Source organism: Lepidochelys kempii, chromosome 2 (genome assembly GCF_965140285.1).
Source record: "Lepidochelys kempii isolate rLepKem1 chromosome 2, rLepKem1.hap1, whole genome shotgun sequence".
In the NCBI taxonomy this organism is placed as follows: domain Eukaryota; kingdom Metazoa; phylum Chordata; order Testudines; family Cheloniidae; genus Lepidochelys; species Lepidochelys kempii.
This window is the reverse complement of record NC_136381.1, coordinates 249,362,176-249,382,464: the sequence shown is the minus strand read 5'-3', so window position 1 is coordinate 249,382,464 and position 20,289 is coordinate 249,362,176. Positions and strand designations below refer to the sequence as shown.

Here is a 20,289-nt window from a genome sequence, read left to right as displayed (position 1 = left end):
CAGATGTTTTCAGAGAACTATCCATGATGATTCCACAACCTCTTTCTTACATGGTAGCAGCTAATTTAAACCCCATCATTTTGTGTGTATCGTCAGTATTATCTTTTCCAACCTGCATTACTTTGCACTTATAAATACAGAATTTCATTTGCCATTTTGTTGCCCAGTCACCCAGTTATGTGAGATCCCTTTCTAGCTCTTCGTAGCCAGCTTTGGATTTAATTATCTTGAGTAATTTTGTATTGTCTGCAAACTTTTCCACCTCATTGTCTACCATTTTCCAGGTAATTTATGAATATATTTAACAGCACTGGTCCCACTACAGATCCTTTGGGAACCTCACTGTTTACCACTCTCTACTGTAAAAACTGACCATTTATTCCTACCAGTTACTGATCCATGAGAGGACCCTCCTTCTTATCCCATGGCTGCCTACTTTGCTTAAGAGCCTTTGGTGAGGGACCTTGTCAAAAGGTTTCTGGAAGTCCATGTACATTATATCCACTGGATCACACTCGTCCACATGTTTGTTGACCCTCTCATAGAAATCTAATATTTTGGTGAAGCAGGATTTCCCTTTACAAAGGCCATGTTGACTCATCCACAACATAACCTGTTCATCTACGTGTCTGATAATTCTGTTGTTTACTATAGTCAACCAATTTGCCAGATATTGAAGTTAGGTTTACTGGCCTGTGATTGCCAGGAGCGCCTCTGGATCCTTTTAAAACAATCAACATTACTTTAGCTATCCAACAGTCACCTAGTACAGAGGCTGATTTAAGCAATAGGTTACATATCACAGTTAATAGTTCTGCAGTTTCATATTTGAGTTCCTTCAGAACTCTTGCGTGAATACCATCTGGTCCTGGTGACTTATTACTGTTTAATTTATCAATTAGTTCCAAAACCTTCTCTTTTGACATCTCAGTCTGGGACTGTTCCTCAGATTTTTCACCTAAAAAGAATGGTTCAGTGAAGATCGATGCAAAGAACTCATTTAGCTTCTCCACACCAGCCATGTCTTTCTTGAATGCTCCTTTAGCACCTTGATTGTCCACTGGCCCCACTGATTGTTTGGCAGGCTTCCTGCTTCTGTTGTATTTTAAAAAAAAAAATTGCTGTCAGTTTCAGTATCTTTTGCTAGCTGCTCTTCAAATCCTTTTTTGGGCTGCCTAATTATATTTTTACACTTGACTTGCCAGATTCTATTTTCCTCTGTAGGGTGTGACTTTGAATTTTTAAAAGATGTCTTTTTGTCTCTAACCACCTCTTTTATTCTGTTGTTTAGCCATGGTGGCATGATTTTTGGTCCTCTTACTGGTTTGTTTGTTTTTAATTTGGGATATTTATATAGTTTGAGCCCCTATTATGGTGTTTTTTAAAAGTTTCCATGCATCTTGCAGGCTTTTCATTCTTGTGACTGTTCCTTTTAGTTTCCATTTAACTATCCTCTTTATTTTTACTCCTTTTTTAAGTGACATGCTACTGTGGTGGGTTTCTTTTGGTATTTTCCTCTATAAATTTCTCAAACTCAGGCACTCTTTAATGGAAAATGTAAGTATCAAAAGGACTCATTCTTTTAGTAGTCATGCCAAAAAATAATAAAGTACTGAATTTAGGAGATACCATTTTTAACCAACCAGCGTGGTGGGTCTAAAATTAGAAAGTATACAGTATCTTCAAAATTGCTCAGCAATGTAATTTCCTTCTCTGTCATCAGTTTATAAGACACACACAATTCCCTCTTTGTTTAGCTGAACTTAAGAGTACAAGCTGTTTCTCTGCAGCTAACATGACACTGAAAGGATCTTGTTCAGAATTTGTCACTCAGTGAAATGTTGCCAACAGCTGGAAGAAGGATGTAGCCTATCCACAACCCATTGCAACTGAGACAGGTGATACACTTTACAAACAAAAATTGGTACTCAGTCAATTTGCTGGCCTGCACAAGAATATTTCAGACATTGTAATAATTAGCTAGTGCACACTGCCACATCACATGTATTCCTATTTCAAACTCCCCGACCCTGCTGAAAAACCGATTTAACAATTTTTCCTTGAAAATAAATCAGATGTGAAATTTTACCTATATTCTGTAATGAAGGATAGCAAATAAAACATTAACTTACTCTAAAATGTAGTGAAAAAGCTTCATATAGCAAGATTTTTGAATGACCACTGACCTGCCCCTTGGTTAACATTTTAATACAAGTATAGGAAAAATAGTTATCTGGAAACTTAAGAAGCCAGGGACTGTTCTAGAGGATGTGTTGCGATGGACAAACTGTAAAGTATCTGAATCACATACTCTACAAACTTTTTGCTACAATAGATAACTAGTACACACAATAGAACAGGTTTAGTTATAAAATAAATTTAAAATGGATATACACTGATGGGATCTAGCAACAGAGGCAATTCCACAGTATTTGGAGGATCATGTTACAAGACAACAGCGCCTGGAACACATTACTCAGTTTGATCTTGTGCTCATAGACATGAGCATATAGTGTTATATTACAGAAGAGGTCTAGGGTGAAATCCTGCTCCCAAAGTCAATAGGCATTTTGCCATTTACTTTAATGGGGAAAGGATTTCACTCCTGGGCTGTAATGTGATTCTATAACATGTTTCTAATACCATTTAGTCTGCCTACAAAAGGAATACCAAACCATCTTACAACACATTTAGGACACTACGATGTCATAACAATTCCCCACCATGGTAGGTTTGTCTTGGGAGACATGAGACAATACATATTATGGGTAAAAAAAAATTAAAAAGTGCTTAAAGGATTCAGGAGCCTAAGTCCCTTTGACTTTCAATGGAAGCAAAATTAAAACATACTTTTAGAAATCTTTCTATTAGTTAAGCAATGGAGATAGTGTTTGGGCCCCAGTTGTGACTGACAAGCTTGTTCCAGCTAGCTAGCCTTCAACTAGCAAAACCTTTACATATGAAGCTTTCAATCCAACCTAGTAGTATAGTTTTTCTCCAAAGTCACCATATTCAGTTGTAGACCTATAACATTATGTGTCTCTGTTCTGATGCAAGACCTTCAGATATCCTTGGGTCAACACCAACTGTGAACTTTACCACGTGATTAGCAGCTAAGAGATTAATCTTCATGTTTTAAATATTATTTCTAAATGAGTACAGAAGTCTAACAGTAAACAGAAGACCACCGCTGTGCCCCTTGGCTTATTGTGTAAAAGTAAAAGATAAGGCAAAGTACACTGTGCTAACTGTTAAAACTTTAGAGTTCATTTTGTTTCTATTATTCACTCTAAATGAGAAAATCCATAGTTTTCCTCCCAGGTTCTACTTCATTTGTCACCTTAAATATTTGATATTTCTTATACTTATAGTATTCAGGTGTTGAAAAAACATACTTTTAAAAACCTGTATTTTGAACTTCAACTACTTAACATAGTGTGCCCTTTAAAGTCAGCCTAGCAAAATCATCATGGAAGTTGGCAAAGTTCCCAAGTTTTCTTCAGCCAAAGAGGTAGCCTTCAGAAAATGGAAATTACGTAGAGAAAGCTCCCAGTTTCCACATATACCTGGCATGATAGTATTAAACATATTTATCTATTATCTGAAAAAAGAGGTGCACAGATGAAGCAGAAAATTTGCAAATGATCAACCCAAATTTTCTCTTAAGAGAATGATTTTGATGAAAGTATGATGCATGTAGAAAAGTGAGGTGAATGGGTAGGGTGTTGACAGATGAAATTCACATATCTATTCAGGGGACACCATCATAGGGCCTAATCACATTAGCCACACTATCAGAGGCTCATTCACCTGCACATCTACCAATGTGATATATGCCATCATGTGCCAGCAATGCCCCTCTGCCATGTACATTGGTCAAACTGGACAGTCTCTACGTAAAAGAATAAATGGACACAAATCAGACGTCAAGAATTATAACATTCAAAAACCAGTTGAAGAACACTTCAATCTCTCTGGTCACTCGATTACAGACCTAAAAGTTGCAATTCTTCAACAAAAAAACTTCAAATCCAGACTCCAGCGAGAGATTGTTGAATTGGAATTCATTTGCAAATTGGATACAATTAACTTAGGCTTGAATAGAGACTGGGAGTGGATGGGTCATTATACAAAGTAAACTATTTCCCCATATTTATTCCATACCCCACACCATTCCTCAAACGTTCTTGTCAACTGCTGGAAATGGCCCACCTTGATTATCACTACAAAAGGTCTCTCTCCCCCCCTCCCCCTGCTGGTAATAGCTCACCTTTCCTGATCCCTCTCGTTACAGTGTGTATGGTAACACCCATTGTTTCATGTTCTCTATGTATATAAATCTCCCCATTGTATTTTCCACTGAATGCATCTGATGAAGTGAGCTGTAGCTCATGAAAGCTTATGCTCAAATAAATTTGTTAGTCTCTAAGGTGCCACAAGTACTCCTTTTCTTTTTATGAAATTCAGTGTAACAAATTAAAGATATTGTACATTGGAAGTAATTTAAGTAGTCACACACACTGCTGGATTCTAAATTAACTGTAACCATGCGGGGAGGGGGTCGGGGGAATAAAAAAAGACATAGGTGCCACTGCAGATAGCTCCAGGAACACTTCTGCTCTATCAAGTGCCACAGGTATGAATGGAGTATAAGACCTTGAATCGATCAGCATGTGCAACAGCAAAGAAAAAAAGCACACAGAAGGTTACAATATATACTGAGCACGACAGTAAGTAATTTTGAAGAGAAGTATAATGTTGTTATATCCGGGAGGAGTTGAAGGACCTATCTAGTGGGGACCCACATGGGTCAGCCTTGGTGTGACAGATACGGCAATTTCCTGTAGTAACTTTGTAAAACCTTACTGAATTAAGTTTAAATATCTTGAGGCTGTTATGAACTTATATCCACAGAAAAACTCTTGGATGGTGTCTGAAGGACTGTCTCCTATCATAGTCCTTTCTGCAGCTGGGGGAGGGGTGACTTCCGATAGGCTTATTAGCATGCCTGTAGGTTCATCTACTGTTCTAGAACGCTTCCACATTAAGAATAAATGTTCTTGCTTATGAAGAGCTGTGTGGGAACTTATAACTGCTGGCAACTACATTTGTTCATCGCCTCCAAAGAGAAAGCAAAGCACAGATGTTTGCTTATTTAGGCTTTCTGGCTTGCTGGGAATAGGCAGGGAACTGCAGCCTGGAAAACTCCCCATCAGTAGGGAGAGAGACAAGGGTCTCCACCAAAGAGAGATGATGACTGAGGAGCTGGATCCTAGAGCGGGTACCCTTGAGGGACCGGAGAAGGGGGAATACAGGTGCAGTTGCTGTAAACATCTGAGTCTGGTATTATTCAATATTTTAATGACTTGATGGAGTTGAAATAGGATTATAAAACCTGAGGATGACACCAACCTGGCAGGGGTTGCAACCACTTTGGAGGACTGGATTAGAATTTAGAAGGACCTTGATAAATTGAAGAACTGGTCTGAAACTAACAAGATGAAATTCAGCAAAGACAAGTGCAAGGTACAACATTTAGGAAGGAAAAATCAAAAGCACAAATACAAAATGGGAAATAATTGGCTAAGCAATAGTACTGCAGAACATGATCTGCGGATTACAGCAGACCACAAACTGAATATGAAGCACAATCTGATGCAGCTGCGAAAAAGGCAAGTATAATACTGGAGTATATTAATGGGAGTGTTGTATGTAAGACACAGGAGGTAAATTGTTCCACTCCACTTGGCATAGGTGAAGCCTCAGCTGGAGTAGCATATCCAGTTTCAGCACGACACTTTAAGAAAAAAGTGGACAAACTGGAAAGAGTCCAGAGGAAAGCAATAAAAACTATAAAAAATGTTAAGAAAATGAAGGTTACTTACCTGTAACCGAGCTTCATTAACACCGACTCTGCATATTCACACTCATGGGATGCTCCAGCCGGTGCACCCTGAACCATAAAATTCCAGTTAGCAGCAGCCATTGGAGTGCTCATGCGCCTCCTTTACCCCTCCCTTCAATGAACATTGAGTGTTCCAGAGCAAGGGTTTAAAAGGGGTGTGGGGCTCCAGCCATCTCAGTTCCTTCACCCACAACCCCAAGCCCTTTGGCACGTAGGACTCCAAGGTAGTGGGAAAGGCAGGCGGGGAGTGTGAATATGCAGAGTCCATCTCAAAGAACCTCCGTTACAGGTAAGTAACATTCATTTCTTCTTCAACAGTCCTCTACGTATTCCAACTCATGGGATAAATTAATAAGCAGTACTCTGACTCAGGATAGTGGGACCATGGAGTCCCAATTAAATAAGGACGGCAGGACTGTCTTGTCAAATTTTGAATCAGATCTAGATTCTAAATTGAAAGAACAGTGTTTAGTAAAGGTGTGAACAGAACTCTGTGTTGCTGCTCCATATATCTCTGTTAGAGAAAAGTGTCCAGAAGAAGAAGCCACAGAGGCTGCCTTTGATCTAGTAGAATTGTTCTAAATTCTTGAGGAAGGGGTAACCTTTTCAATTTATAAGCTTCAATAATACATAATATAGCCCATCCTGAAAACATTTGCACAGAAATAGCTTTTCCCTTGTTCTTCCTTTCATAAGCCATAAATATTTTTGGGACTGTCTAAATTGTTTTGTCTGGTCTAAATGAAAGGCTAAAGTGCTTCTAAAATCCAGAGTATGTAATTTAGCTCCACCATCCCGAGTATGATGTTTGGGGGGGAAAACACGGTAAAATTATAGACTGGTTTATGTGAAAATTGGAGGCCATTCTTGGTAATAACCTAGGGTGCATACAAAGAACTAAAAACTGGGAATGGTGGATCTGCCATAATGTATGTAATTCACTCATATGTCTTGCAGAAGTGACTGCTCTAAAAAATACTGTCTTTATAGACCACTGAAATAAAGAACAACTCTCCAAAGGTTCAAAAGGGCTAAGGAAGTTTCATCAATTGTAATAGCATTAAATTAAGACCCCAAGATGGCATATGACATCTTATTGAAGGGTTCAAGTTATTATGGTCTTTTAAGAACCTCTTAATGACATCATTTGTAAAAACTGATTAGCCCTCCGCAGGTACATGGTAGGCTGATATGGTTGAGAGATGAACCTTCACTGAAGACAATGAAAGAACTGCTTTCTTAAGATACAACAAATATTCTAATATATAATCAACTGGTGCTGTATACGGATATCATACACCGAAATCCATAATAAAAACCTTTTGCATTTACAACTATAACATTTCTACATAGACTTTTTCCTGGAATGTAAAACAACTTTTTTTCTAGCTGTCACAGAATCCTATTCCCCATGTTGTTAAATGAATAGACTGAAGATATGGATGATCCCAGGTTGTTGCAACAAGTCTGGTACCAGTGGCAGAGGCTCCATTAGTCCTCTAGACAGGCAAATTAATTCCAGATACCAGTGTTTTCTGGGCTTGCTGGTGCTGTTAAAACTACCTTGTCTGGTCTTAACTTGTTTATCACTCTCTGAATGAGGGAAAAGGGGGGAATTGCATACAGTAAGCGCTGACTAGTGTATTAAAAAGTCATCCGATATTAAGTCCCTTTCTCTGTCTGCTTTTGTGCAAAATTTCTGACACTTCCTGTTGCTACTGGATGTAAAAAGATAAATTATTGGATTCCCCATAATCTGATGAAATGTGTAACTATTTTGTCCTTCACAAACCACGCATGCATCTGTTATTTCAACCCACTCAGATAAATTGCAGGGGTGTTTTATTCCCCGGCTACATGGATTGCTATTGCACGAACATCGAGTTCTATACACTATTTCCAAAGATTATTTGCATCCATTTATAATTGTAGGGAATGAGCCTACCCTTGCTTGCTCAGATAACATAGTTCCATCTTATTGTCTGTTACCCCCCCTCCCCCGTCTGACCTGAGGTAGAAGTGACTTAAGAGACAGTCTGATTGCTCTCAGCTGTAATATCCCGATATGTAGGTTCTTTTCTTTTGGTGACCAATAAGATCAGGCTAACAAATTATTCCTCAAATGTGCTCTCCAGTGTAGATGCATCAGAGGTATTACTGACAGCACAGGCGAACTGAAAAATGTACTCTTAATTACTTTTTGAGTACACGTTAATGATGCCAACACCTGCTGTGGGATTACTATTTTGCAATGCATGCTGTCATAAATATAAAGGGAAGGGTAACCATCTTTCTGTATACAGAACTATAAAATCCCTCCTGGCCAGAGGCAAAACCCTTTTACCTGTAAAGGGTTAAGTAGCTAAGATAACCTCGCTGGCACCTGACCAAAATGACCAATGAGGAGACAAGTGGGGGGGGGGGAAGACGACACAAAGGGTCTGTCTGTCTGTGTGATGCTTTTTCCGGGAACAGATCAGAAATGCTCTTCAGAACTTCTGTTAAGTAATCTAGCTAGAAATGTGTTAGATTTCCTTTTGTTAAATGGCTGGTAAAATAGGTTGTGCTGAATGGAATGTATATTCCTGTTTTTGTGTCTTTTTTTTGCAAAGGTATAATGATGCCTCAACCTCTCCGGCAAAGCTCATGCAAGGCCACAGAATCGGAAATTACATTGGATTCACCAACAGGATGTTAAACTCAATGTAGTTCTCAATGTAGGCAGGGACTGTTGTACTTAACACAGCTTTAGATGGTCAGGGTTAACCCATGGTAATGCCTGTACTTTGGAAGTATTCACTTAGGCCATCCCAACTTTAACCTATCAAATGCATGAATTAAAAGATGTAAGTTATACTGCTAAAACATTACAAAGACCTCTTTTACTTTTCTAAATGATATAAATTAATGTAATTCTAAAGAATACTATTTATTGCAATGATTCTCAGACCGTGGAGCTCTTCCAGATATTCCATGGAGCACCTCTGTAACAAAAGGTGACATACTGTGTCCGTAAGTAATGTTGTAGCCCAGTACAATTTAAAAAAATGTTTCCAGAAGGTTTTTGTTGACCAATTCAAACATATCAAACAACCTACTAACCCCATCCCCCTGCATCCTGCATGAGAGTTTTATAGTCTTCTTTGTCAGACATCTCTTTGGTATGAATGTGACCCTGGATAAAATTTTCAAAAGTGACTAAATCACTTATGTCCAGATTTCAAAGGTATTTAGGTATTGCTACATTCAGCGTTCCAACGCTTAAGTCTCTTTTTCAAAAGGATTTTAGGCACTTAAGAGCCTAAATCCCACTGGCTGTCAAAAGAGATTTAGCCTCCTAAGTGTCTAAACCCCTTTTGAAAATGAGACTTAGGCATTGCAACACTGAGTACAGCAATGCCTAAATACCTTAAAAGTGTGAGCCTTAGGAACCTGAGTCCCATTCACATAGCCAATTTTGTAAATTCCACGCAAATTCAAATTTGCCACCACTACCAAAATTGAAGTGGTAGCAGACAGGAGGACAGGACCAAACTGCAAAGTGGACTATCTCTCCTGATAGTACTTGATTTAGTAAAAATACATGTAAAGCCCTATACCCAGAGGGAGGAAATAAACAGATAAAAATGGAAGGATGTTATCTATCAACTGCATCTTCTCTATTAAAAGCAAATGTATTTGTATTCGGTCTTCTTTCATTTTTTAAAAATATATATAACCTACTATTCTAGTTGCTGCAGAAAGGTGAGCGACTGGGAAAGGAATTTGAACTTAAGAAGCATGTCACTCTGTCATGAATTTACAGAATGACTATAAACAGACCTAATTAAAAAAAAATCAGGATAACTAACTGATTACACCATATTTTATTCTTCTACATTTGGTGTAGATGAGCTAAATTTAGCTTTTCAGGGAAAGGTGAAATATATAGTGTGACAGGGTCGGGCCAGATGGCTACAGAAGAGTAACAGAAGGCAGATATATTAGCCCCAGGTTAAGTAAGTCCCTTTTCCCTGGGTAAGGTAACAGGGAAGGTTCCAGAACAATCAGGAACTTTCTGGAGACAATTAAGACAGACAGGCTGATTGGCTGCAGGTGTTCTAATCAAGAAGCTGCTAGAATCAATTAAGGCAGGCCCTGAGGCACCCGGGTTTAAAAAAAAGAAAAGGAGTACTTGTGGCACCTTAGAGACTAACCAATTTATTTGAGCATAAGCTTTCGTGAGCTACAGCTCACTTCATCGGATGCATACTGTGGAAAGTATAGAAGATCTTTCTAAAGTGCCACAAGTACTCCTTTTCTTTTTGTGAATACAGACTAACACGGCTGTTACTCTGAAACCTGGGTTTAAAAAAGGAGCTCACTTCAGTTTGTTGTACGCGTATAAGGAACTAGGAGAAAGAGGCGCTAGGAGCTGAGAGTGAGAATGCATACTGTTGGAGGACTGAGGAGTACAGCATGATCAGACACCAGGAGGAAGGTTCTATAGTGAGGATAAAGAAGGTGTTGGGAGGAGGCCATGGGGAAGTAGCCCAGGGAGTTGTAGCTGTCACACAGCTGTTCTAGGAGGCATTCCACAGGGCCCTGGGCTGGAACCCGGAGTAAAGGGCGGGCTCGGGTTCCCCCCAAACCTCCCAACTCCTGGTCAGACACAGGAGGAGTTGACCTAGACTGTGGGTTCACGAAAATGGCCAAACTGAGGGCTGCCTTGAAGCTCCAAGGTGAGCAAATCTGCCAATAAGTGCAAGACCCACCAAGGTAGAGGAGGAACTTTGTCACAATAGTTAAATAAGCTCATTCATGAAGTGTACATTCAGTAACTCCTCACCTAATGTCCTCCCGCTTAACGTTGTTTTGAAGTTACGTCGCTGCTCCATTAGGGAACATGCTCGTTTAAAGTTGTGCAATGCTCCCTTATAACGTTGTTTGGCTGCCTGCTCTGTCCACTGCTTGTAAGATTCTGTGGAAGAGCAGCGACTTTACAAAGGAGCACTGAACAAGTTCCTCTTCTCCGTCTCCTCCCCCACCTTAGGACTTTCTGGGAGTGAGGGGGACCTGGAATGCTCTGGAGAGGAGGTGGTGGGGGTGGGAAGAGGTGGGCCTGGAGTGGAGCGGAGACAGGAAGAGGCAGGCCTGGAGCATCCCCCGGCAAAGTTGGTGCCTGTTCTTCTGGGGGGAAGCTGCTGCTGCGCAAGGTGCTTCCTAGTGTCCTTGCCTGCAGCAAGCTGTGCCTGTGTGGGGTAAGCCAGGGGTACCTCCCAACCACAGTACAGTACAGTATATAATGCTTTTGGTCTGCCCCCCCACCCCCCAAATTTCCTTGGAACCTAACTCCACGCATTTATATTAAATCTTATGGGAAATTTTGATTTGTTTAACATTGTTTCACTTAAAGTTGCATTTTTCAGGAACATAACTACAACATTAAGTGAGGAGTTACTGTAGTCATACAAAAAAACCCATTATGATTCCTGACTCACCTTTCTGCTCTATTACACAAGATTCCATTTTAATTTTTTTGGCATTAAGGCACATCAGATTTAAAAGAAAAAGCTAGGTTCAGAATATAAGAACATTTTAAAAGATTATTTTCTTTTTAAAAAGATGCATATGCAAACATATTTGAAATGCATATTAGCCTCACCAACAAATCTAGTTTTTAAAATATGTTTTATTAGAAAGTATGAAGTGGGAACTCCTTCAGCTGAAAAAACAAAAAACCCCCAAAAACTATGCATTGTTCAGGAAAGTGGTAGAAGACTCTGGCAAACTCATTAGATAAGTATGTTCAGAATTATTAATTTAGGCTGTGTGGCCTTATATAGTCATCAAGGCAGCAAAGAGATGATACAGAGTGAGTGGAACTATTGCCAGTTACTTTAGATTGGAAAATATGAGAACAAATCCATCGCTAGTTGCCAACTAATTCCTCCTCTGCTCCCCTAACAAATAAAGTGAAGGAAAACTTTTCTTGGCTACAGCCACTCCATTTCTAAATGGTGGAAAGGATTTTGTTATAGAACTTCACTACTATACTAAAAGTTATTTTAGATCCTGCTGCAGAAGATTAACACACAAATATTGAAGAAGATACAGTGGGAAAGAAATCTTGTAATAAAACAAAAAACATTACTACTTAGCAGTAATAAACCTGCTGTGTAAAAGTTATTTTATGAGTCGATTGCTTTTTGGACAAGTGCTATTCAGTAGGGGTAGGACTGACTCACTGGCAGAGTCTCAAGGTATTAGTAGGATCTGACATTTTCAGGAATGTTATGGTTATTCACAGTATTTCTGATTTTCATACTCTACTCCACCTGCAGTCCTAAGTCAATTAAATCTAGACTTTAAAATAAATTTCAAAATGTAGGGGACCAGTCTAGATTTGATTTTGACAAATAGGTAGGAATTGGCTGAGAATCTGAAAGTGGAAGGCAGCTTAGGTGAAAGAGATCATGAAATGGTAGAGTTAATGATTCTAAGGCATGGTAGGAGGGAAAACAGCACAATAAAGATAATGGATTTCAAGAAGGCAGACTTTAGCAAACTCAGGGAGTTGGTAGGTAAGATCTCATTGGAAGCAAGTCTAAGGGGGAAAACAGTTCAAAAGAGTTGGCAGTTTTTCAAAGAGACATTATTAAAGGGTCCAAGAACAAACTATCCCACTGTATAGGAAAGTTAGGGAAGTATGGCAAGAGACCATCCTGGCTTAACCAGGAGATCTTCAATGATCTGAAACTCAAAAAAGAGTCCTACAAAAAGTGGAAACTAAGTCAAATTACAAGGGATGAATATAAACAAATAACACAAGTATGAAGGGACAAAATCAGAAAGGCCAAGGCATAAAATGAGATTAAACTAGCTAGAGACATAAATGGTAACAAGAAAACATTCTACAAATACATTAGAAGCAAGAGAAAGACCAAGGACAGGATAGGTATATTACTCAACGTGGGAGGGAAATCAATAACGGAAATAGCACAAGTGTTAAATGACGTTTTTGTTTCAGTTTTTACCAAAAAGGGTCATAGAGATTGAACTTCTAACATAGTGAATGCCAGTGAAAATGACGTAGGATCAGAGGCTAAAAATTGAGGAAGAACAAGTTAAAAATTACTTAGACAAGTTAGATGTCTTCAAGTCATGAAGGCCTTATGAAATACATCCTAGAATACTCAAGGAGATGACTGAGGAGATATCTGAGCCATCAGCAATTATCTCTGAAAACTCATGGAAGATGGGAGAGATTCCAGAAGACTGGGAAAGGGCAAATATAGTGCCAATCTATAAAAAGGGAAATAAGGACAACCCATGGAATTACAAACAAGTCTGCTTAACTTCAGTATCTGGAAAGATAATGGAGCAAATAATTAAGCAATCAATCTGCAAACACCTAGAAGATAATAAGGTAATAAGTAACAGTTAGCATGGTTTTGTCAAGAACAAATCATGTCAAACCAACCTAACAGCTTTCTTTGACAGGGTAACAAGCCTTGTGGATAGGGGAAAAGCAGCAGATGTGGTAAATCTTGACTTTAGTAAGGTTTATGATACTGTCTCCCATGACCTTCTCGTAAACAAACTAGGGAAATACAACCTACATGGAACTACGATAAGGTGGGTGCATAACTGGTAGGAAAACCATTCCCAGAGAGTAGTTATCAATGGTTCACAGTCGAGCTGGAAGGGCATATCAAGTGGGATCCTGCAGGGATCAGTTCTGGGTCTGATTCTGTTCAATATTTTCATCAATGATTTAGATAATGGTATAGAATACATTTATAAAATTTGCAAATAATACCAAGCTGTGAGGGGTTGCAAGTGCTGGGAGGATAGGATTAAAATTCAAAATCATCTGGACAAAGTGGAGAAATGGTCTGAAGTATATAGGATGAAATTCAGTAAGGACAAATGCAAAAGTACTTCACTTAGGAAGAAACAATCAACTGAAAACATACATGGGAAATGACTGCCTAGGAAGGAGTACTACAGAAAGGGATCTGGGGGGTTATTGTGGATCTCAAGCTAAATATGAGTCAACAGTGTAACACTGTTGCAAAAAAAGCAAACATCATTCTGGGACGTATTAGCGGGAGTGTTGTAAACAAGATATGAGAAGTAATTCTGCTGTACTCCATGCTGATTAGGCCTCAACTGGCATTTTGTATCTAATTTTGGGCACCACACTTCAGGAAAGATGTGGACAAATTGGAGAAAGTGCAGGGAAGAGCAACAAAAATGATTAAACGTCTACAAAACATGACCTATGAGGGAAGATTGAAAACACTGGGTTTGTTTAGTCTGGAAAAGAGAAGACTGAGGGGGGACATGATAACAGTTTTCAGGTACATAAAAGGTTGCTATAAGGAGGAGGGAGAAAAACTGTTCTCCTTACCCTCTGAGGATAGAGCAAGAAGCAATGATCTTAAACCGAAGCAGGGGCAGTCTGGGTTGGACATTAGGAAAAATGTCCTAACTGTAAGAGGGGTTAAGCACTGGAATAAATTGCCTAGGGAAATTGTGGAATCTTCATCACTGGAGATTTTTAAGAGCAGGTTAGACAAACACCTGGCAGGGATGGTCTAGATAACACTCTTAATCCTGCCATGAGGGCAGCAGACTGGACTAGATGACCTCCTGAGGTCCCTTCCAGTCCTACAATTCTATGCCAGTTCTGTTTCCTATAATCAAGAGCACCGTTATTCTCATTCTAGCGCATAGGTGTCCACTATCTCTAAAACACTATAGTTCATCCCAAGTGGCAACTTTTTTTTTTTTTCAAATGAGACTTCAGCTAAGGCCCAGGGGAATGCAGAACGAACTACAATCTGAAGGAGATTTGTACCAGACTGTGCCTGTTCTGAGAATAGAGTGCTTCACTGTCTATCTGGCACCTTTTACAAGAACTAAATGGGCATGTACAGACACAGAATTTGGTGGGGGGATTTGGCCATGTGAATCTCAACTGCTAGATCTTGAGACTCTAAAAGATATGTACTACTCTGGCATCATGTCACTCATAAAGTGACCTACACCTTTTAGGAAGGGATTTTAATTGGGATTTGCATCTAATTTAAAATCTTAACTCAAAGGATTTGCATTTACATCACCTGTTAGACAAGTAGCCCTGAGCTAACATGAACAAAGGCTCCCATGTGACATCCCTTGTGATAAATTGGTATATAGTCATATAGAGCCAGAAGCAGGATATAGGCCATTCATGTCTGAACAACTCAATAACTCTTCCATTTCTATCCTCTACACTCTTACATTTTTCATGCCAAAGGATAAAAATGCTCCCAAAACCAACAGAACCCCCCTAAATCCCTACACTTTTACTCATTTTGGAGAGGGAGTTCATTGTGGGGAGAAATAGAAATAAATTTCCTGACCTCCCACAAAAAGGCAGTCAATTTCTTCCAAATACAAAACTAAAATTCTTTTAAATTCCAGTCATCCAATGTTGCCTACATGTAGCAATACTACGTGACTCCACCCCCTTATCTTATCAATTTATCCTTGAAATATTTCCTTAACATTTTTTACATATACCTCTGCAATTTTCACCCATATTCCCTTTTACTAGGCATTAATTGTTTGTCCCAGACGGATGAAACGATCTGTAAAGGATGACTTCGTAGCTATATGAGCTGTAAGTCTCCTCAAACAGAACATCTCTAACCAATCTAGGTGTAGTAGCATCAGTTGCTCTAAGGCTTTTCCTAGAATGAAAATGTACAAATGCTATCTGATTTGCAAACTTGCCCTGGAGGATATTTTAGCGTCCTGTGAACAAAGAATTCTAGAAAATGTTTATTGAGACAACGACAAACATTCAGATTCAGAATAGGATAGAAAAAACTATATTCTATTTATGTCAAAGGAAGAAATGGTGAAAAGGATAAATGGAGAGGCAGTTCTAAGCACAATTCCCAAACCTGAGCCATTCTTTTTAGGTGACAGATCTGAGGAACTGTCCCAGATTGAGGTACCATTAGAGAGTGTTCTGACAGGTTGGATCAGAGAAACCCCCTGGGAGCTGCCACCTGATGTGCCAAAACTACTTCTGCCCCTGCTTTCCCTGCCAGCTTAGGACTCCAGCACCCTGTCTTGCTGAGCAAGACACACCATTTTGCTCCAACACAGACCCAGGGTCTGAACCACTTACCCCAAAGCTGCAGACTTAACTGAAAGCAAGTTAAGAAGTGTTCCTGCCTTTAACACTCAGATGCCCAACTTCCAGTGGGGTCCAAACCCTAAATAAATCCGTTTTACCCTGTATAAAGTTTACCTTATACAGGGTAAACTCATAAATTGTTCACCCTCTATAACACTGATAGAGAGATATGCACAGCTGTTTGCACTCCCAAGTATTATTAATTAACCCGGAGTATGTATTAAGTAAAAAAGTGATTTGATTAAATACAGAAAGTAGGATTTAAGTGGTTCCAGTAGTAACAGACAAAACAAAGTGAATTACCAAGTGAAATAAAATAAAACATGCAAGTCTAAGTCTAGTACAGTAATAAAACTGAATACAGATAAAATTCTCACCCAGTAAGTTTCCTTTTACAGACTAATCTCCTTCTAGTCTGGGTACAGCAATCACTCACACCACCTGTAGCTACTATGCTTTGTTCCAGTTTCTTTCAGGTATCCTTGGGGGTGGAGAGGCTCTCTCTTTAGCCAGCTGAAGACAAAATGGAGGGGTCTCCGGGGGTTTAAATAGACTTTCTCTTGTCGGTGGAGACCCCCTCCTCTCTCCTATGCAAAGCCCAGCTACAAAATGGAGCTTTGGAGTCACCTGGGCAAGTCACATGTCCATGCATGACTGAGTTCCTTACCAGTCAGCCACATTCCTGGGAAAGCCCAGATGTGGACTGGCGTCTCCAAGTTCATTGTTGGCTTAAGGGCTTCTTGACTGGGCACTTACTGAGAATAGTCTTTTCTCAGGAAGCTGACCAACTGCTTCACTAAAACCTACTCAGAATCAAACAAGTATGCAGCCAATATTCATAACTTTGACTACAAAAATGATACATGCATACAAATAGGATTAATAGATTCAGTAGATCATAATCTTTACAGAGATATGTTACATGGCATATGTAGCATAAAACACATTCTAGTTATGTCAGATATATATTCATAAGTATATTTCCATAAAGCCTTATGGGGGGCACCATCACAGATGTTTTGGAACAAATTGATAAATTAAACAGCAATAAGTCACCAGGATCAGATGGTATTCACCCAAGAGTTCTGAAGGAACTCAAAAATGAAATTGCAAAACTACTAACTGTAGTTAAAGTCATCCCTGAATGTTAACAGATTTGAAACAACAACTTTACTCAATTTAAGGAAACATACCTGCTTTTGCAAAGATAGACTCCTGCTAGCTGTACATCTTTTTGATGTGTGAATACACAATATGAATTGGTTTTGGCTCAATAAAATCAAAAGAAGTGTCTATTTTCATTGTTGTTTGTATGGCACAGAGACATCTTGAATAGACAAGTGCCTGGAGAAATGGTAGATTTCTAAAATGTGATTGCACCAACAGTCTGATTTCGAATACAGAAATCAGATTTAAAAATATGTAAAAAAAAATCTGACTAACAGGAAAGGTGTTATGTAAATGTTATCGTTCTAAGACCTGTGAATCTAATTTCACTATGAATATAATTCCAAGGTTAAAAAAAAAAGTCTTGCCACTAAAGGCACTGCAACTTTTGCTAGGTTGATAGTCAAACCTTCTAGATAATGTCCTGTGATAAGGTAAGTCCAGGGAATTCTTGTGATGCATAAAGAGTCCTCATGCTTCAGTCTCTTTCCATCATAAAATCAGAAGACCTCATTCATTCTTACTATTCTTATTATACACTAGGCAAAAAGCAGAGCAATGATTCATAGCTAGATTTTTTTACTTACGGGTTTCCTAAGGAAAAAAATAGATAGCGCTCCAATTAAGGGCATGTCTCCAATCAGTGGTTCCAGGATAACCCTCATAGTACCATGAATCTGAAAAAGGGGAAAAAAAATAAAAGGATAATGTAATTCACTCCAACCAATATAGGTACTTTATGTAGATTAAGTGCACCCAGTAGAAAATACACACACAACTATGTTTTTGAAAGTCTTTCATTACGGGTGAGTTTATGCAAGTGCAGATGGCCCTATATGCCACTGAAGTCTAACTAAAGCCCTTAACAAGGGGGAGTTAAGTGGTACATAGGTCTTTGTGCAAGTCCTCTGTAAATGGACGCATTCACACTAAATTGTGTTAAGTCACACTAGCATACTTTTGATTTATATACAATTGATGCTAAACATTCATGGATGCTACTTTACTACAAATAAATAATAAATGTGGAAATATGTATTTACTCATATGCCACAAAGTGCTGCAACAGACATACATGTATAGCTGTGCAGCGGGGTGACTACCTCGCTCCTGTCCTGAAGGGATTAAAGCAGCCCGGGAGAGGACTGTGAATAGGAAAAGCAGGCTGATTGGGAAAGCAGCCACAGCTGTGGCCAGCTTAATCTAAGTCCACCTGGCCCTTATAAGAGGGCTGTGGGCCAGAAATGAAGACAGATACTCTTTCTAGCTTCCTAGAGAGAGAAGGACCTGGCTGCCTGGGAAGCTAAGAAGGGTACCTAGGGTGGAGCAGTGCTGGGGAAGGGCAGAGGGAGCTGGGGAGCTCCAGCCTATCAAAGCCCCAGGCTGCAGACATAGTGAAAGGCCTATGAAAGGGCACTGGGGCTGCAGAGGGGCAGCCCAGAGATAGGCAGAGGCAGCTGGTTCAAACCCTCTTGCCAATGATGAGTGGTTCATAGACTGCAGTCTGCCCCAGGCAGCGGGGGCTAGATGGTGACTGGCAGTGGCCACTAAGGCAAGGTGGGGGAAGAGGGTTGGGGGATCCCCTAGGTGGGAGACTTGGATTGTGGGTTACTGCTGGGAAGGAACCCTAACAAGGAGGCTACCAGGGTCCGGGAGGGACACCGGGGCCAGCGGCAGGCGAGATGCCAGCCTGCAGAGGGCACTCCTGGCTGGAAGAGCTAATTTCCAGGATGACCGACAGGAGGCACCGCACCGGTCAGTCGTCGCCCCACAACAGACACAAGTAAACGTGAATTCTTATAAATATACCTTATGAACTAATTCATTCTTAAAAACTTTTATTTCTGCCCCATGCTGTTCTCAGCAGAACATACCATATGTTTAACATTTATTTCCATATTTGAAAGAATAAATTAATTAGTATGTCAAGAGTATACTAATGCAATTTAAATTACTATATTGTAACAAAGACCAATGGTATGTAATTCAAAGGTAATAACAAAAGCAACAGAATTAGTAAATTATATTTTGTGTGTCAACTGGTAAATTGTGTCATGACAAATGTGAGAATTTTGTAAAACTGTGGTTATGGTGAAACAAGAGAAACTGAACTTCACCTGTATACTTTTTACACCAGCTCTGCAGAAGTATCTCTTGATCTCCAAATCAATTTCACAATTGCCAACAAAACTGAGGAAAAACAGAAAACCACAGTACTGTATAAATGTTTTACATTTCTAGACTCTAAAATTGTGACACATTTAATTGCTAACCCCAACATTCTTTTCCCAATCAAACGAAACATTTCATATGAAACAGTTCTGCTTTTCAGAAACTACTATATTCTATATAAAAATAACTATAATTTTAAAGCACTAAGACAATTCTATTCTGAAGACAGATTGTAAAATCAGATGGAAGAGGTGTACTCATCTTTAAAACTGAATGTAAAAGAGGAAAAAAGCAGAAAGTTATAGTCCTGGGAAATAATGGAAGTATTTATTATGAACACACCCTTCCTTTTAGGGGCACGTTATATGATTTTCTCATTCGTTGTATGGTGCCATGAGAAAACACTCAGACCTTGAGAAGTACCCTTGATTATTATAGGCAGAGCTAGTAGGGCCATCTCTTATTATAGTTGTCTGACACTTACAATTATAGGACCCTGTTTTCAGTTGCTTATAACTTTGCCAAATAAACTATTCGGGCTGAAGTTTTCTATGCTGTCTGAATTGTTTTGGAAAATTGTTCCGCCATTTTCATGAACAAGGTGGGAGGAGGGGGGCACAGTAATCTTGTTTTGCACATGTTAAATTTTTTGTTACCTTTAATTTAAAAAGCTCTAGCAGGATGCTGATAAATTAGAGAGGGTTCAGAGAAGAGCCACAATAATGATTAATGGATTAAAAACCATGCTTTTCATAGTGATAGACTCAAGGAGCTTAATCTATGTAGCTTAACAAAAGAAGATTAATAATGGGCTCTTCAATCTAGAGGAGAAATGTGTAACATGGTTCAATGGCTGGAAGATGAAGCT

At 39.3% G+C, this 20,289-nt stretch overlaps 1 protein-coding gene across 4 annotated transcripts in view; it reads right to left on the bottom strand.

Annotated features, from left to right (window-relative positions):
- ESYT2 (extended synaptotagmin 2) overlaps nucleotides 1-20,289 on the bottom strand; it is a 130,307-nt gene that overhangs the window by 51,098 nt on the left and 58,920 nt on the right. For all 4 annotated transcript variants that reach the window (XM_073334532.2, XM_073334533.2, XM_073334534.2 and 1 more), the window contains 2 exons: nucleotides 19,367-19,439; nucleotides 17,837-17,926 (listed from right to left, as the gene is read on the bottom strand). In XM_073334532.2, coding sequence (XP_073190633.1) covers nucleotides 17,837-17,926; nucleotides 19,367-19,439 — 163 coding nt within the window. The remainder of the gene's footprint in view (nucleotides 1-17,836; nucleotides 17,927-19,366; nucleotides 19,440-20,289) is intronic.